At 45.2% G+C, this 18014-nt stretch overlaps 1 protein-coding gene across 1 annotated transcript; it reads right to left on the minus strand.

Moving 5' to 3' along the window:
- Positions 1-1769: 1769 nt before the first annotated feature.
- Positions 1770-17834, minus strand: LOC132822484 (dynein heavy chain-like). Its single transcript, XM_060835861.1, has 5 exons — positions 17316-17834; positions 16449-16621; positions 11130-11313; positions 10374-10709; positions 1770-1982 (listed from the first exon to the last, which is right to left on the minus strand). The coding sequence occupies exons 1-5, from the start codon at positions 17832-17834 to the stop codon at positions 1770-1772; spliced, it is 1425 nt and encodes a 474-aa protein (XP_060691844.1).
- Between the last annotated feature and the right edge of the window lie 180 nt (positions 17835-18014).

Raw genomic sequence — 18014 nt, forward strand, 5'->3', positions numbered from 1 at the left:
GCGTTCCGAAAGTGAAGGATTACTTCACCTGCTGAAGGATCAGCGTTCCTAAATTGAAGGAGTATTTCACCTGGTGAAGGATCAGCATTCCAAAAGTGATGGAGTACTTCATCAGAAGAAGGAGTAGCGTTCCGAAAGTGAAGGATTACTTCACCGGGTGAAAGAATAGCATTCCGAAAGTGAAGGAGTACTTAACCTCGTTAAGGATCAGCATTCTGAAAGTGAAGGAGTACTTCACCAGCACAAGGAGTAGCGTTCCGAAAGTGAAGGATTACTTCACCTGCTGAAGGATCAGCGTTCCTAAATTGAAGGAGTATTTCACCTGGTGAAGGATCAGCATTCCAAAAGTGATGGAGTACTTCATCAGAAGAAGGAGTAGCGTTCCGAAAGTGAAGGATTACTTCACCGGGTGAAAGAATAGCATTCCGAAAGTGAAGGAGTACTTAACCTCGTTAAGGATCAGCATTCTGAAAGTGAAGGAGTACTTCACCAGCACAAGGAGTAGCGTTCCGAAAGTGAAGGAGTACTTAACCTCGTTAAGGATCAGCATTCTGAAAGTGAAGGAGTACTTCACCAGCACAAGGAGTAGCGTTCCGAAAGTGAAGGAGTACTTCACCGGGTGAAGGGACAGCATTCCGAAAGTGAAGGAATATTTCACCCAATGAAGGATCAGCATTCCAAAAGTGAAGGAGTACTTCACCAGAACAAGGAGTAGCGTTCCGAAAGTGAAGGAATATTTCATCCAATGAAGGATCAGCATTCCGAAAGTGAAGGAGTACTCCACCTAATGAAGGATCAACGGTCCGAAAGTGAAGGAGTACTTCACCCAATGAAGGATCAGCATTCCGAAAGTGAAGGAGTATTTCACCCGATGAAGGATTAGCATTCCAAAATTGAAGGAGTACTTCACCAGAAGAAGGATCAGCGTTCCTAAAGTGAAGGAGTACTTCACCGCGTGAAGGAATAGCGTTCTGAAAGTGAAGGAGTATTTTGCCCAATGATGGATCAGCATTCCGAAAGGGAAGGAGTACCTCACCTGGTGAAGGAGTAGCATTCAGAAAGTGAAGGAGTATTTCACCCTCTTAAAGGATCAGCATTCCGAAAGTGAAGGAGTAGCTTTCCGACAGTGAAAGAGTACTTCACCTGGTGAAGGATTAGCATTCCGAGAGTGAAGGAGTACTTCACCTGGTGTAGGATCAGTGCTCCGACAGTGAAGGAGTACTTCACCCAATGAAAGATCAACGTTCCAAAAGTGAAGGAGTACTTAAACTCGTTAAGGATCAGCATTCTGAAAGTGAAGGAGTACTTCACCAGAACAAGGAGTAGCGTTCCAAAAGTGAAGGAGTACTTCATCCAATGAGGGATCAACGTTCCAAAAGTGAAGGAGTGCTTCATCCAATGAAGGATCAGTGTTCCGAATGTGAGGGAGTACTTCACCAGGTGAAGGAGTAGCATTCCGAAAATGAAGGAGTACTTCATCCAATGAGGGATCAGCATTCCGAAAGTGATGGAGTACTTCACCGGGTGAAGTATCTGCATTCCGAAAGTGAAGCAGTATTTCGCCCAATGAAATATCAGCGTTCCGAATGTGAGGAAGTACTTCACCGGAAGAAGGAGTAGCATTCCGAAATTGAAGGATTACTTCACCTGGTGAAGGAGCAGCATTCCGAAAGTGAAGGAGTACTTCACCGGGTGAAGTATCTGCATTCCGAAAGTGAAGCAGTATTTCGCCCAATGAAATATCAGCATTCCGAAAGTGAAGGAGTGTTTCACCAAATGAAGGAGCAGTTTTCCGAAGTGAAGAAGTACTTCGCCCGGTGAAGGAGTAGCGTTCCGAAAGTGAAGGAGTACTTCACCTGGTGTAGGATCAGTGCTCCGACAGTGAAGGAGTACTTCACCCAATGAAAGATCAACGTTCCAAAAGTGATGGAGTACTTCACCCAATGAAGGATCAGCGTTCCAAAAGTGAAGGAGTACTTCACCTGGTGAAGGATCAGCATTCCGAAAGTGAAGGAGTACTTCACCAGAACAAGGAGTAGCATTCCGAAATTGAAGGACTACTTCACCTGGTGAAGGAGCAGCATTCCGAAAGTGAAGGAGTGCTTCATCGGTTGAAGTATCTGCATTCCGAAAGTGAAGCAGTATTTCGCCCAATGAAATATCAGCATTCCGAAATTGAAGGAGTGTTTCACCAAATGAAGGAGCAGTTTTCCGAAGTGAAGAAGTACTTCGCCCGGTGAAGGAGTAGCGTTACGAAAGTGAAGGAGTACTTCACCTGGTGTAGGATCAGTGCTCCGACAGTGAAGGAGTACTTCACCCAATGAAAGATCAATGTTCCGAAAGTGATGGAGTACTTCACCTGGTGAAGGATCAGCATTCCGAAAGTGAAGGAGTACTTCACCAGAACAAGGAGTAGCGTTCCGAAATTGAAGGATTACTTTATCCAAGGAAGGATCAGCGTTCCTAAAGTGTAGGAGTACTTCACCGGGTGAAGGAATAGCATTCTGAAAGTGAAGGATTATTTTGCCCAATGATGGATCAGCATTCCGAAAGTGAAGGAGTGCCTCACCTGGTGAAGGGACAGCATTCCGAAAGTGAAGGTTTATTTCACCGCGTGAAGGAGTAGCATTCCGAAAGTGAAGGAGTATGTCACCCAATGAAGGATCAGCATTCCGAAAGTGAAGGAGTATTTCACCCAATGAAGGAGCAGCATTCAGAAAGTGAAGGAGTATTTCACCCTCTTAAAGGATCAGCATTCCGAAAGTGAAGGAGTAGCTTTCCGACAGTGAAAGAGTACTTCACCTGGTGAAGGATTAGCATTCCGACAGTGAAGGAGTACTTCACCCAATGAAAGATCAACGTTCCAAAAGTGATGGAGTACTTCATCCAATGAAGGATAAGTGTTCCTAAAGTGAAGGAGTACTTCACCGGGTGAAGGAATAGGGTTCCAAAAGTGAAGCAATCCGTCATCCAATGAGGGATCAGCATTCCGAAAGTGAAGGAGTACTTCACCAGAAGAAGGAGTAGCATTCCGAAATTGAAGGATTACTTCAACTGGTGAAGGAGCAGCATTCAAAAGTGAAGGAGCACTTCACGAGGTGAAGGGACAGCGTTCCGAAAGTGAAGGAGTATTTCACCGCGTGAAGGAGTAGCGTTCCGAAAGTGTAAGAGCATTTCACCCGATGAAATATCAGCATTCCGAAAGTGAAGGAGTGCCTCACTGGGTGAAGTATCTGCATTCCGAAAGTGAAGGAGTGTTTCACCAAATGAAGGAGCAGTTTTCCGAAAGTGAAGGAGTACTTCACCCGATGAAGGATCAGCATTCCAAAAGTGTAGGAGTACTTCACCTCGTGAAGGAACAGCGTTCCGAAAGTGAAGGAGTAGCTTTCCGACAGTGAAGGAGTACTTCAGCGGGTGAAGGAGTAGCGTTCCGAAAGTGAAGGAGTACTTCACCTGGTGTAGGATCAGTGCTCCGACAGTGAAGGAGTACTTCACCCAATGATAGATCAACATTCCAAAAGTGAAGGAGTGCTTCACCTGGTGAAGGCTCAGCATTCCGAAAGTGAAGGAGTACTTCATCAGAACAAGGAGTAGCGTTCCGAAAGTGAAGGATTGTTTCACCAAATGAAGGAGCAGTTTTCCAAAAGTGAAGGAGTATTTCACCCGATGAAGGATCAACGTTCCAAAAGTGTAGGAGTACTTCACCTCGTGAAGGAACAGCGTTCCGAAAGTGAAGGAGTAGCTTTCCGACAGTGAAGGAGTATTTCAGCGGGTGAAGGAGTAGTGTTCCGAAAGTGAAGGAGTACTTCACCTGGTGTAGGATCAGTGCTCCGACAGTGAAGGAGTACTTCACCCAATGAAAGATCAACATTCCAAAAGGGAAGGAGTACTTCACCTGGTGAAGGATCAGCATTCCGAAAGTGAAGGAGTACTTCATCAGAACAAGGAGCAGCGTTCCGAAAGTGAAGGATTACTTCACCCGCTGAAGGATCAGCGTTCCTAAAGTGAAGGAGTACTTCACCTGGTGAAGATCAGCATTCCGAAAGTGAAGGAGTACTTCACCAGAAGAAGGAGTAGCGTTCCGAAAGTGAAGGATTACTTTATGCAATGAAGGATCAGCGTTCCTAAAGTAAAGGAGTACTTCACCGGGTGAAGGAATAGCGTTCTGAAAGTGAAGGAGTATTTTGCCCAATGAAGGATCAGCATTCCGAAAGGGAAGGAGTACTTCACCGGTGAAAGGATCAGCATTCCGAAAGTGAAGGAGTACTTCACCCGGTGAAGGAACAGCATTCCGAAAGTGAAGGTTTATTTCACCGCATGAAGGAGTAGCATTCCAAAAGTGTAGGGGCATTTCACCCGATGAAGTATCAGCATTCCGAAGGAGAAGGAGTATTTCACCAAAGGAAGGAGCAGTTTTCCGAAAGTGAAGCAGTACTCCACCCGATGAAGGATCAGCATTACAAAAGTGAAGGAGTACTTCACCCTATGAAGGAGTAGCATTCAGAAAGTGAAGGAATATTTCACCCACTTAAAGGATCAGCATTCTGAAAGTGAAGGAGTAGCTTTCCGACAGTGAAAGAGTACTTCACCTGGTGAAGGATTAGCATTCCGAGAGTGAAGGAGTACTTCACCTGGTGTAGGATCAGTGCTCCGACAGTGAAGGAGTACTTCACCGGGTGAAGGAGTAGCATTCCGAAAGTGAAGGAGTACTTCACCCGATGAAGGATCAGCATTCCGAAAGTGAAGGAGTATTTCACCTGGTGACGGAGTAGCGTTCCGAAACTGAGGGAGTACTTCACCTGGTGTAGGATCAGTGCTCCAACAGTGAAGGAGTACTTCACCCAATGAAGGATCAGCATTCCGAAAGTGAAGGAGTACTTCACCCAAAGCAGGATCAGCGTTCCGAAAGCGAAGGAGTACTTCACCGGGTGAAGGAGTAGCGTTCCGAAAGTGAAGGAATACTTCATACAATGAAGGATCAGCATTCAGAAAGTGAAGGAGTACTTAACCATAAGAAGGTGTAGCGCTCCGAAAGTATGGAGTATTTCACCTGGTGAATGAACAGCGTTCCGAAATTGAAGGAGTATTTCACCAAATGAAAGATCATCATTCCGAAAGTGAAGGAGTACTTCACCCGGTGAAGGAGTAGCGTTCCGACAGTTAAGGAGTACTTCACTTAGTATAGGATCGTGTATGAGTACTTCGCCGGGTGAAGGATCAGCATTCCAAAAGTGTAGGATTACCTCACCTGATGAAGGATCAGCATTCCGAAAGTGAAGGAGTATTTCACAGGGTGAAGTGGCAGTGTTCCGAAAGTGAAGGAGTACTTCACCCGATGAAGGATCAGCATTCCGAAAGTGAAGGAATACTGCACCCAATGAAGGATCAGCTTTCCGAAAGTGATGGGGTACTTCTCCAGAACAAGGAGTGGCGTTCCAAAAGTGAAGGAGTACTTTGCCCAATGAAGGATCAGCGTTCCGGAAGGGAAGGAGTACTTCACCGGTGAAAGGATCAGCATTCCGAAATTGAAGGAGTACTTCACCAGGTGAAGGATCAGCATTCCGAAAGTGAAGGAGTACTTCACCAGAACAAGGATTAGCGTTCCGAAAGTGAAGGATTACTTCACCTGCTGAAGGATCAACGTTCCTAAATTGAAGGAGTATTTCACCTGGTGAAGGATAAGCATTCCAAAAGTGATGGAGTACTTCATCAGAAGAAGGAATAGCGTTCCGAAAGTGAAGGATTACTTCACCGGGTGAAAGAATAGCATTCCAAAAGTGAAGGAGTACTTAACCTCGTTAAGGATCAGCATTCTGAAAGTGAAGGAGTACTTCACCAGCACAAGGAGTAGCGTTCCGAAAGTGAAGGAGTACTTCACCAGGTGAAGGGACAGCATTCCGAAAGTGAAGGAATATTTCACCCAATGAAGGATCAGCATTCCAACAGTGAAGGAGTAGCTTTCCGACAGTGAAGGAATACTTCACCTGGTGAAGATGTAGCGTTCTTAAAGTGAAGGAGTACTAAACCTGGTGTAGGATCAGTGCTCCGACAGTGAAGGAGTACTTCATCCAATGAAAGATCAACGTTCCAAAAGTGAAGGAATACTTCACCTGGTGAAGGAGTAGCGTTCTGACAGTGAAGGAGTACTTCACCTAGTATTGGATCAGTGCTCCGGTCATGTATGAGTACTTCACCGGGTGAAGGATCAGCATTCCGAAAGTGTAGGATTACCTCACCTGATAAAGTATCAGCATTCCAAAAGTGAAGGAGTACTCCACCCAATGAAAGATCAACATTCCAAAAGTGAAGGATTACTTCACCTCGTGAAGGATCAACATTCCAAAAGTGAAGGAGTACTTCACCAGAACAAGGAGTAGCGTTCCGAAAGTGAAGGAATATTTCATCCAATGAAGGATCAGCATTCCGAAAGTGAAGGAGTACTCCACCTAATGAAACATCAACGGTCCGAAAGTGAAGAAGTACTTCACCAATAAAGGATCAGCATTCCGAAAGTGAAGGAGTATTTCACCCGATGAAGGATCAGCATTCCAAAATTGAAGGAGTACTTCACCAGAAGAAGGAGTAGCATTCCTAAAGTGAAGGATTACTTCACCGCGTGAAGGAATAGCGTTCTGAAAGTGAAGGAGTATTTTGCCCAATGAAGGATCAGCATTCCGAAAGGGAAGGAGTACTTCACCGTTGAAAGGATTAGCATTCCGAAAGTGAAGGTTTACTTCACCTGGTGAGGGAACAGCATTCCGAAAGTGAAGGTTTACTTCACCGCGTGAAGGAGTAGTATTCCGAAAGTGTAGGAGCATTTCACCCGATGAAGGATCAGCATTCCGAAAGAGAAGGTGTACTTCACCTGCTGAAGGAGCAGTGTTCCGAAAGTGAAGGAGTGTTTTACCCAATGAAGGATCAGCATTCCGAAAGTGAAGGAGTATTTCACCAAATGAAGGAGCAGTTTTCCGAAAGTGAAGGAGTACTTCACCCGATGAAGGGTCAGCGTTCCGAAAGTGAAGGAGTACTTCAGCCGGTGTAGGATCAGTGTTCCGAAAGTGAAGGAGTATTTCACCCAATGAAAGATCAACGTTCCAAAAGTGAAGGAGTACTTAAACTTGTTAAAGATCAGCATTCTGAAAGTGAAGGAGTACTTCACCAGAACAAGGAGTAGCGTTCCGAAAGTGAAGGAGTACTTCATCCAATGAAGGATCAGTGTTCTGAAAGTGAGGGAGTACTTCACCGGAAGAAGGAGTAGCATTCCGAAATTGAAGGATTACTTCACCTGGTGAAGGTGCAGCATTCCGAAAGTGAAGGAGTGCTTCACCGGGTGAAGTATCTGCATTCCGAAAGTGAAGCAGTATTTCGCACAATGAAATATCAGCATTCCGAAAGTGAAGGAGTGTTTCACCAAATGAAGGAGCAGTTTTCCGAAGTGAAGAAGTACTTCGCCCGGTGAAGGAGTAGCATTACAAAAGTGAAGGAGTACTTCACCTGGTGTAGGATCAGTGCTCCGACAGTGAAGGAGTACTTCACCAGAAGAAGGAGTAGCATTCCGAAATTGAAGGATTACTTCAACTGGTGAAGGAGCAGCATTCAAAAGTGAAGGAGCACTTCACCAGGCGAAGGGACAGCGTTCCGAAAGTGAAGGTGTATTTCACCGCGTGAAGGAGTAGCGTTCCGAAAGTGTAAAAGCATTTCACCCGATGAAATATCAGCATTCCGAAAGTGAAGGAGTGCTTCACCCAATGAAGGATCAGCATTCCGAAAGTGAAGGAGTATTTCACCCAATGAAGGATCAGCATTCCGAAAGTGAAGGAGTGTTTCACCAAATGAAGGAGCAGTTTTCCGAAAGTGAAGGAGTACTTCACCCGATGAAGGATCAGCATTCCAAAAGTGTAGGAGTACTTCACCTCGTGAAGGAACAGCGTTCCGAAAGTGAAGGAGTAGCTTTCCGACAGTGAAGGAGTACTTCAGCGGGTGAAGGAGTAGCATTCCGAAAGTGAAGGAGAACTTCACCTGGTGTAGGATCAGTGCTCCGACAGTGAAGGAGTACTTCACCCAATGATAGATCAACATTCCAAAAGTGGACGAGTACTTCACCCGATGAAGGGTCAGCGTTCCGAAAGTGGAGGAGTATTTCACCCGATGAAGGATCAGCGTTCCGAAAGTGAAGGAGTACTTCACCAGAACAAGGAGTAGCGTTCCGAAAGTGAATGAAATACTTCATCCAATGAAGGATCAGCATTCCGAAAGTGAAGGAGTACTTCACCAGAACAAGGAGTAGCGTTCCGAAAGTGAAGGATTACTTCACCTGCTGAAGGATCAACGTTCCTAAATTGAAGGAGTACTTCACCTGGTGAAGGAACAGCATTCCAAAAGTGAATGTTTATTTCACCGCGTGAAGGAGTAGCGTTCCGAAAGTGCAGGAGCATTTCACCCGATGAAGTATCAGCATTCCGAAAGAGAAGGTGTACTTCACCTGCTGAAGGAGCAGTGTTCCGAAAGTGAAGGAGTATTTCATTCATTGAAGGATCAGCATTCCGAAAGTGTAGGATTACCTAACCTGATGAAGGACCAGCATTTCGATAGTGAAGGAGTATTTCACCGGGTGAAGTGACAGCGTTCCGAAAGTGAAGGAGTACTTCACCTCGTAAAGGATCAGCATTCCGAAAGTGAAAGATTACTTCACCAGAACAAGGATTAGCGTTCCGAAAGTGAAGGATTACTTCACCTGCTGAAGGATCAGTGTTCCTAAAGTGAAGGAGTACTTCACCAGGTGAAGGAATAGCATTCCGAAAGTGAAGGAGTACTTTGCCCAATGAAGGATCAGCATTCCGAAAGGGAAGGAGTACTTCACCGGTGAAAGGATCAGCATTCTGAAAGTGAAGGAGTACTTCACCTGGTGAAGGAACAGCATTCCAAAAGTCAAGGTTTATATCACCACGTGAAGGAGGAGCGTTCCAAAAGTGTAGGGGCATTTCACCCGATGAAGGATCAGCATTCCGAAGGAGAAGGAGTGCTTCACCAGAACAAGGAGTAGCATTCTGAAAGTAAAGGAATACTTTATCCAATGAAAGATCAACATTCCAAACATGAAGGAGTACTTCACCTCGTAAAGGATCAGCATTCCAAAAGTGAAGGAGTACTTCACCAGAACAAGGAGTAGCGCTCCAAAAGTGAAGGATTACTTCGCCTGCGGAAGGATCAGCGTTCCTAAAGTGAAGGAGTACTTCACCTGGTGAAGGTGTAGCAGTCAGAAAGTGAAGGAGTATTTCACCCACTTAAAGGATCGGCATTCCGAAATTGAAGGAGTGGCTTTCCGACAGTGAAGTTGTGCTTCACCTGGTGAAGGATTAGCATTCCGAGAGTGAAGGAGTACTTCACCTGGTGTAGGATCAGTGCTCCGACAGTGACAGAGTACTACACACAATGAAAGATCAACGTTCCAAAAGTGATGGTGTACTTCACCCAATGAAGGATCAGCGTTCCGAAAGTGAATAAATACATCATCCAATGAGGCATCAGCATTCCGAAAGTGAAGGAGTACTTCACCAGGTGAAGGGACAGCGTTCCGAAAGTGAAGGAGTATTTCACCCAATGAAGGGTCAGCATTCCGACAGTGAAGGAGTAGCTTTCCGACAGTGAAGGAGTACTTCACCTCGTGAAGGATCAGCATTCCAAAAGTGAAGGAGCACTTCACCAGAACAAGGAGTAGCGTTCCGAAAGTGAAGGAATACTTCATCCAATGAAGGATCAGCATTCCGAAAGTGAAGGAGTACTCCATCAAATGAAAAATCAATGTTCCGAAAGTGAAGGAGTACTTCACCCAATGAAGGATCAGCGTTCCGAAAGTGAAGGAGTATTTCACCCAATGAAAGATCAGCATTCCGAAAGTGAAAGAGTACTTCACCAGAACAAGGAGTAGCGTTCCGAAAGTGAAGGATTACTTCACCAATGAAGGATCAGCGTTCCTAAAGTGAAGGAGTACTTCAGGTGATGAAGGATTAGCATTCCAAAATTGAAGGAGTACTTCACCTGGTGAAGGATCAGCCTTCCGAAAGTGAAGGAGTACTTCACCAGAACAAGGAGTAGTGTTCCGAAAGTGAAGGATTACTTCACCGGGTGAAGGAATAGCTTTCGAAAGTGAAGGGGTACTTTCCCCAATGAAGGATCAGCATTCCGAAAGGGAAGGTTTATTTCACCGCGTGAAGGAGGTGCATTCCGGAATTGTAGGAGCATTTCACCCGATGAAGAATCAGCATTCCGAAAGAGAAGGAGTGCTTCACCGAGTGAAGGTCTAGCATTCCGAAATTGAAGGAGTATTTCACCCAATGAAGGATCAGCATTCCGAAAGTGTAGGATTACCTCACCTGATGAAGTATCAGCATTCCGAAAGTGAAGGAGTATTTCACCGGGTGAAGGAGCAGTGTTCCGAAAATGAAGGAATACTTCACCGTGTGAAGGAGTAGCATTCCAAAAATGAAGGAGTATTTCACCTGATGAAGTATCAGCATTCCAAAAGTGAAGGAGTGCTTCACCTGGTGAAGGAGTAGCGTTCCGAAAGTGGAGGAGTATTTCACCTGATATAGGATTAGTGCTCCAATAGTGAAGGGATACTTCACCGAGTGAAGGATCAGCATTCCGAAAGTGAAGGAGTACTTGACCTGCTGAATGAGCAGTGTTCCGAAAGTGAAGGAGAACTTCACCTAATGAAGGCCAGGTTTTCCGAAAGTGAAGGAGTACTTCACCCGACAAAGGGTCAGCATTCCGAAAGCGAAGGAGTACTTCACCTGGCGAAGGATCAGCATTCCGAAAGTGAAGGAGTATTTCACCCAATGAAGGATCAGCTTCCCGAAAGTGAAGGAGTGCTTCACCGAGTGAAGGTCTAGCGTTCCGAAATTGAAGGAGTATTTCACCCAATGAAGGATCAGCATTCCGAAAGTGTAGGATTACCTCACCTGATGAAGGAGCAGTGTTCCGAAAGTAAAGGAGTATTTCACCCAATGAAGGATCAGCATTCCGAAAGTGAAGGAGTGCTTCACCGGGTGAAGGTCTAGCGTTCCAAAAGTGAAGGATTACTTCACCTCGTAAAGGATCAGCATTCCGAATGTGTAGGATTATCTCACCTGATTAAGTATCAGCATTCCGAAAGTGAAGGAGTATTTCACCGGGTGAAGGACCAGTGTTCCGAAAATGGAGTACTTCACCGTGTGAAGGAGTAGCATTCCAAAAGTGAAGGAGTATTTCACCTGATGAAGTATCAGCATTCCGAAAGGGAAGGAGTATTTCTCCTGGTGAAGGAGTAGCGTTCTGAAAGTGAAGGAGTATTTCACCCAATGAAGGATCAGCATTCCGAAAATGAAGGAGTACTTCACCCGATGAAGGATCAGCATTCCAAAAGTGAAGGAGTGCTTCACCTGGCGAAGGAGTAACGTTCCGAAAGTGAAGGAGTATTTCACCTGGTGAAGAATCAGCATTCCGAAAGTGAAGGATTACTTCACCTCATATAGGATTAGTGCTCCAATAGTGAAGGAATACTTCACCGAGTGAAGGATCAGCATTCCGAAAGTGAAGGAGTACTTGACCTGCTGAATGAGCAGTGTTCCGAAAGTGAAGGAGAACTTCACCTAATGAAGGCCCAGTTTTCCGAAAGTGAAGGAGTACTTCACCCGACGAAGGGTCAGCATTCCGAAAGTTCAAGGAGTACTTCACCCAGTGAAGGATCAGCATTCCGAAAGTGAAGGAGTACTTCACCGTGTGAAGGAGTAGCATTCCAAAAGTGAAGGAGTACTTCACCTGGTGAAGGAGTAGCGTTCCGACAGTGAAGGTGTATTTCACCTGGTGAAGGATCAGCATTCCAAAACTGAAGGAGCACTTCACCTCATGTAGGATCAGTGCTCCGACAGTGTAGGAGTACTTCACCGGGTGAAGGATCAACATTCCGAAAGTGAAGATTACTTCGCCTGATGAAGGATCAATATTCCGAAAGTGATGGAATATTTCACCGGGTGAATGGGCAGCGTTCCAAAAGTGAAGGAGTACTTCACCCATTGAAGAATCAGAATTCCGAAAGTGAAGGAGTACTTCACCGGATGAAGGAGCAGCATTCCGAAAGTGAAGGAGTATTTCACCCAACGAAGGATCAGCATTCCGACAGTGAAGGAGTAGCTTTCCGACAGTGAAGGTGTACATCACCTCGTGAATGGTCAGCATTCCAAAAGTGAAGGAGTACTTCACCAGAACAAGCGGTAGCATTCCGAAAGTGAAGGAATACTTCATCCAATGAAGCATCAGCATTCCGAAAGTGAAGGAGTACTCCATCTAATGAAAGACCAACGTTCCGAAAGTGAAGGAGTACTTCACCAATGACGGATCAGCGATCCGAAAGTGAAGGAGTATTTCATCCGATGAAGGAACAGCATTCCGAAAGTGAAGGAGTACTTCACCAGAACAAGGCGTAGTGTTCCGAAAGTGAAGGATTACTTCACCTGCTGAAGGATCAATGTTCATAAAGTGAAGGAGTACTTCACCGGGTGAAGGAATAGCATTCCGAAAGTGAAGGAGTACTTTGCCCAATGAAGGATCAGCATTCCGAAAGTGAAGGAGTACTTCACCTGGTGAAGGAACAGCATTCCGAAAGTGAAGGTTTATTTCACCGCGTGAAGGAGGAGCATTCCGAAAGTGTAGGAGCATTTCATCCGATGAAGTATCAGCATTGCAAAAGAGAAGTTGTACTTCACCTGCTGAAGGAGCAGTATTCCGAAAGTGAAGGAGTACTTCACCAATGAAGGATCAGCATTCCGAAAGTGAAGGAGTATTTCACTCAATGAAAGATCAGCGTTCCAAAAGTGAAGGAGTACTTCATCAGAACAAGGAGTAGCGTTCCGAAAATGAAGGATTACTTCACCTGCTGAAGGATCAGCATTCCTAAAGTGAAGGAGTACTTCACCCGATGAAGGATCAGCATTCCAAAATTGAAGGAGTACTTCACCAATGAAGGATCAGTGTTCTGAAAGTGAAGGATTACTTCACCTGCTGAAGGATCAGTGTTCATAAAGTGAAGGAGTACTTCACAGGGTGAAGGAATAGCCTTCCGAAAGTGAAGGAGTACTTTGCCCAATGAAGGATCAGCATTCCGAAAGGGAAGGAGTATTTCACCGGTGAAAGGATCAGCATTCCGAAAGTGAAGGAGTACTTCACTGGGTGAAGGTCTAGCGTTCTGAAAGTGAAGGAATACTTCATCCAATGAAGGATCAGCATTCTGAATGCGAAGGAGTACTCCACCTAATGAAAGATCAACGTTCCGAAAGAGAAGGGGTACTTCACCAATGAAGGATCAGCGTTCCGAAAGTGAAGGAGTACATCACCATAAGAAGGAGCAGTGTTCCGAAAGTGAAGTATTACTTCACCTGCTGAAGGATCAGCGTTCCTAATGTGAAGGGGTACCTCACCGGGTGAAGGAATAGCATTCCGAAAGTGAAGGAGTATTTCACCCAATGAAGGATCAGCATTCCGAAAGTGAAGGAGTACTTCACCGGAAGAAGGAGTAGCATTCAGAAATTGAAGGATTACTTCACCTGGTAAAGGAGCAGCATTCCAAAAGTGAAGGATTACTTCACCTACTGAAGGATCAACGTTCGTAAAGTGAAGGAGTACTTCACCGGGTGAAGGAATAGCGTTCTGAAAGTGAAGGAATATTTTGCCCAATGAAGGATCAGCATTCCGGAAGGGGAGGAGTACTTCACCGGTGAAAGGATCAGCATTCCGAAAGTGAAGGAGTACTTCACCTGGTGAAGGAAGAGCATTCCGAAAGTGAAGGTTTATATCACCACGTGAAGGAGGAGCGTTCCGAAAGTGTAGGGGCATTTCACCCGATGAAGTATCAGCATTCCGAAAGAGAAGGAGTGCTTCACCGGGTGAAGGTCTAGCGTTCCGAAAGTGAAGGGGTATTTCACGCAATGAAGGATCAGCATTCCGAAAGTGAAGGAATACTCCACCTAATGAAAGATCAACATTCCGAAAGTGGAGGAGTACTTCACCAATGAAGGATCACCATTCCGAAAGTGAAGTAGTACTTCACCAGAACAAGGAGTAGCGTTCCGAAAGTGAAGGATTACTTCACCCGATGAAGGGTCAGCGTTTCTAAAGTGAAGGAGTACTTCACCCGGTGAAGGAGTAGCTTTCAGAAAGTGAAGGAATATTTCACCCACTTAAAGGATCAGCATTCCGAAATTGAAGGAGTAGCTTTCCGACAGTGAAGGAGTACTTCATCTGGCAAAGGATTAGCATTCCGAGAGTGAAGGAGTACTTCACCTGGTGTAGGATCAGTGCTCCGACAGTGAAGGAGTACTACACACAATGAAAGATCAACATTCCAAAAGTGATGGAGTACTTCACCCAATGAAGGATCAGCGTTCCGAAAGTGAAGGAGTACTTCACCGGGTGAAGGAGTAGCGTTCCAAAAGTGAATAAATACGTCATCCAATGAGGCATCAGCATTCCGAAAGTGAAGGAGTGCTTCACCGGAAGAAGGAGTAGCATTCCGAAATTGAAGGATTACTTCACCTGGTGAAGGAGCAGCATTCCGAAAGTGAAGGAATACTTCACCTCGTGAAGGGACAGTGTTCCGAAAGTGAAGGAGTATTTCACCCAATGAAGGATCAGCATTCCGACAGTGAAGGAGTACTTCACCGGAAGAAGGAGTAGCATTCAGAAATTGAAGGATTACTTCACCTGGTAAAGGAGCAGCATTCCAAAAGTGAAGGATTACTTCACCTACTGAAGGATCAACGTTCGTAAAGTGAAGGAGTACTTCACCGGGTGAAGGAATAGCGTTCTGAAAGTGAAGGAATATTTTGCCCAATGAAGGATCAGCATTCCGGAAGGGGAGGAGTACTTCACCGGTGAAAGGATCAGCATTCCGAAAGTGAAGGAGTACTTCACCTGGTGAAGGAAGAGCATTCCGAAAGTGAAGGTTTATATCACCACGTGAAGGAGGAGCGTTCCGAAAGTGTAGGGGCATTTCACCCGATGAAGTATCAGCATTCCGAAAGAGAAGGAGTGCTTCACCGGGTGAAGGTCTAGCGTTCCGAAAGTGAAGGGGTATTTCACGCAATGAAGGATCAGCATTCCGAAAGTGAAGGAATACTCCACCTAATGAAAGATCAACGTTCCCAAAGTGAAGGAGTACTTCACCATAAGAAGGAGTAGCATTCCGAAAGTGAAGGATTACTTCACCTGCTGAAGGATCAGCGTTCCTAAAGTGAAGGGTACTTCACCGGGTAAAGGAATAGCATTCCGAAAGTGAAGGAGTACTTTGCCCAATGAAGGATCAGCATTCCGAAAGTGAAAGAGTACTTCACCGGGTGAAGGAGTAGCGTTCCGAAAGTGAAGAAATACTTCATCCAATGGGGGATCAGCATTGCGAAAGTGAAGGCGTACTTCACTGGAAGAAGGAGTAGCATTCCGAAATTGAAGGATTACTTCACCTCATAAAGGATCAGCATTCCGAAAGAGAAGGATTACTTCACCTACTGAAGGATCAACGTTCATAAAGTGAAGGAGTACTTCACCAGAACAAGGGGTAGTGTTCCGAAAGTGAAGGAATACTTCATCCAATGAAGGATCAGCATTCCGAAAGTGAAGGAGTACTCCACCAAATGAAAGATCAACGTTCTGAAAGTGAAGGAGTACTTCACCAATGTAGGATCAGCGTTCCGAAAGTGAAGGAATATTTCACCCAATGAAAGATCTGCATTCCGAAAGTGAAAGAGTACTTCACCAGAACAAGAGTAGCGTTCCGAAAGTGAAGGATTACTTCACCAATGAAGGATCAGGGTTCCTAATGTGAAGTTTACTTCACACGATGAAGGATCAGCACTCCAAAATTGAAGGAGTACTTCACCTGGTGAAGGATCAGCATTCCGAAAGTGAAGGCGTACTTCACCAGAACAAGGAGTAGTGTTCCGAAAGTGAAGGATTACTTCTCCTGCTGAAGGATCAGTGTTCCGAAAGTGAAGGAGTACTTCACCGGGTGTAGGAATAGCGTTCCGAAAGTGAAGGGGTACTTTCCCCAATGAAGGATCAGCATTCCGAAAGGGAAGGAGTACTTCAGCGGTGAAAGGATCAGCATTCCGAAAGTGAAGGAGTACTTCACCTGGTGAAGGAACAGCATTCTGAAATTGAAGGTTTATTTCACCGCCTGAAGGAGGAGCATTCCGAAAGTGTAGGAGCATTTCACCCGATGAAGTATCAGCATTCCGAAAGAGAAGGTGTACTTCACCTGCTGAAGGAGCAGTGTTCCGAAAGTGAAGGAGTATTTCACCCAATTAAGGATCAGCATTCCGAAAGTGAAGGAGTGCTTCACCGGGTGAAGGTCTAGCGTTCCAAAAGTGAAGAATTACTTCACCTCGTAAAGGATCAGCATTCCGAATGTTTAGGATTACCTCACCTTATGAAGTATCAGCATTCCGAAAGTGAAGGAATATTTCACCAGGAGAAGTGGCAGCGTTAAAAAAGTGAAGGAGTACTCCACCCAATGAAGGATCAGCATTCCAAAAGTGAAGGAGTACTTCACCTGCTGAAGGATCAGCGTTCGTAAAGTGAAGGAATACTTCACCTGGTGAAGGAATAGCATTCCGAAAGTGAAGGATTATTTTGCCCAATGAAGGATCAGCATTCCGACAGTGAAGGAGTAGCTTTCCGACAGTGAAGGAGTACTTCACCTGGTGAAGGAGTCACATTCTCAAAGTGAAGGAGTACTTCACCTGTTGTAGGATCAATGCTCCGACAGTGAAGGAGTACTTCACCTAGTATAGAATCAGTGCTCCGATCGTATATGAGTACTTTACCGGTTGAAGGATCAGTAGTTCGAAAGTGTAGGATTACCTAACCTGATGAAGGATCAGCATTCCGAAAGTGTAAGATTACCTAACCTGATGAAGGATCAGCATTCCGATAGTGAAGGAGTATTTCACCGGGTGAAGTGGCAGTGTTCCGAAAGTGAAAGAGTACTTCACCCGATGAAGAATCAGCGCTCCAAAAGTGAAGGAGTACTCTACCCAACAAAGGATCAGCATTTTGAAAGTGAAGGAATACTTTACCCAATGAAGGATCAGCATTCCGAAAGTGAAGGAGTACTTCACCCGATGAAGGATCAGCATTCCAAAATTGAAGGAGTACTTCACCTGGTGAAGGATCAGCTTCCTGAAAGTGAAGGAGTGCTTCACCGAGTGAAGGTCTAGCTTTCCGAAATTGAAGGAGTATTTCACCCAATGAAGGATCAGCATTCCGAAAGTGTAGGATTACCTCACCTGATGAAGGAGCAGTGTTCCGAAAGAGGAGTATTTCACCCGATGAAGAATCCGCATTCCGAAAGTGAAGGAGTACTTCACCTGGTGAAGAATCAGCATTCCGAAAGTGAAGGAGAACTTCACCTCATATAGGATTAGTGCTCCAATAGTGAAGGAATACTTCACCGAGTGAAGGATCAGCATTCCGAAAGTGAAGGAGTACTTGACCTGCTGAATGAGCAGTGTTCCGAAAGTGAAGGAGAACTTCACCATGTGAAGGAGTAGCATTCCAAAAGTGGAGGTGTATTTCACGCAATGAAGGATCAGCATTCCAACAGGGAAGGAGTACTTCTCCTGGTGAAGGAGTAGCATTCCGAAAGTGAAGGAGTACTTCACCTGGTGGAGGAGTAGCGTTCCGACAGTGAAGGAGTATTTCACCTGGTGAAGGATCAGCATTCCAAAAGTGAAGGAGTACTTCACCTCATGTAGGATCAATGCTCCGACAGTGTAGGAGTACTTCACTGAGTGAAGGATCAACATTCCGAAAGTGAAGGATTACTTCGCCTGATTAAGGATCAATATTCCGAAAGTGATGGAATATTTCACCGGATGAATGGGCAGCGTTCCAAAAGTGAAGGAGTACTTCACCCATTGAAGAATCAGAATTCCGAAAGTGAAGGAGTACTTCACCGGGAGCAGGAGTAGCGTTCTAAAAGTGAA

Source organism: Hemiscyllium ocellatum, chromosome 14, assembly GCF_020745735.1.
Source record: "Hemiscyllium ocellatum isolate sHemOce1 chromosome 14, sHemOce1.pat.X.cur, whole genome shotgun sequence".
In the NCBI taxonomy this organism is placed as follows: Eukaryota; Metazoa; Chordata; class Chondrichthyes; order Orectolobiformes; family Hemiscylliidae; genus Hemiscyllium; species Hemiscyllium ocellatum.

What these genes read in the sequence shown, in the direction of transcription:
- LOC132822484 (XM_060835861.1), bottom strand. Translation starts at nt 17,834, where the DNA reads ATGTTGATCCTTCACTCAGTGAAGTACTCCTACACTGTCGGAGCATTG. An exon ending in GAATGCTGATACTTAATCAG is followed by an intron (nt 10,710 to 11,129) that starts GTGAGATAATCC and finishes GGCCTTCATTAG; the next exon opens with GTGAAGTTCTCCTTCACTTT. An exon ending in GAATGCTGATACTTCATCAG is followed by an intron (nt 1,983 to 10,373) that starts GTGAGGTAATCC and finishes ATCCTTCACCAG; the next exon opens with GTGAAGTACTCCTTCACTTT.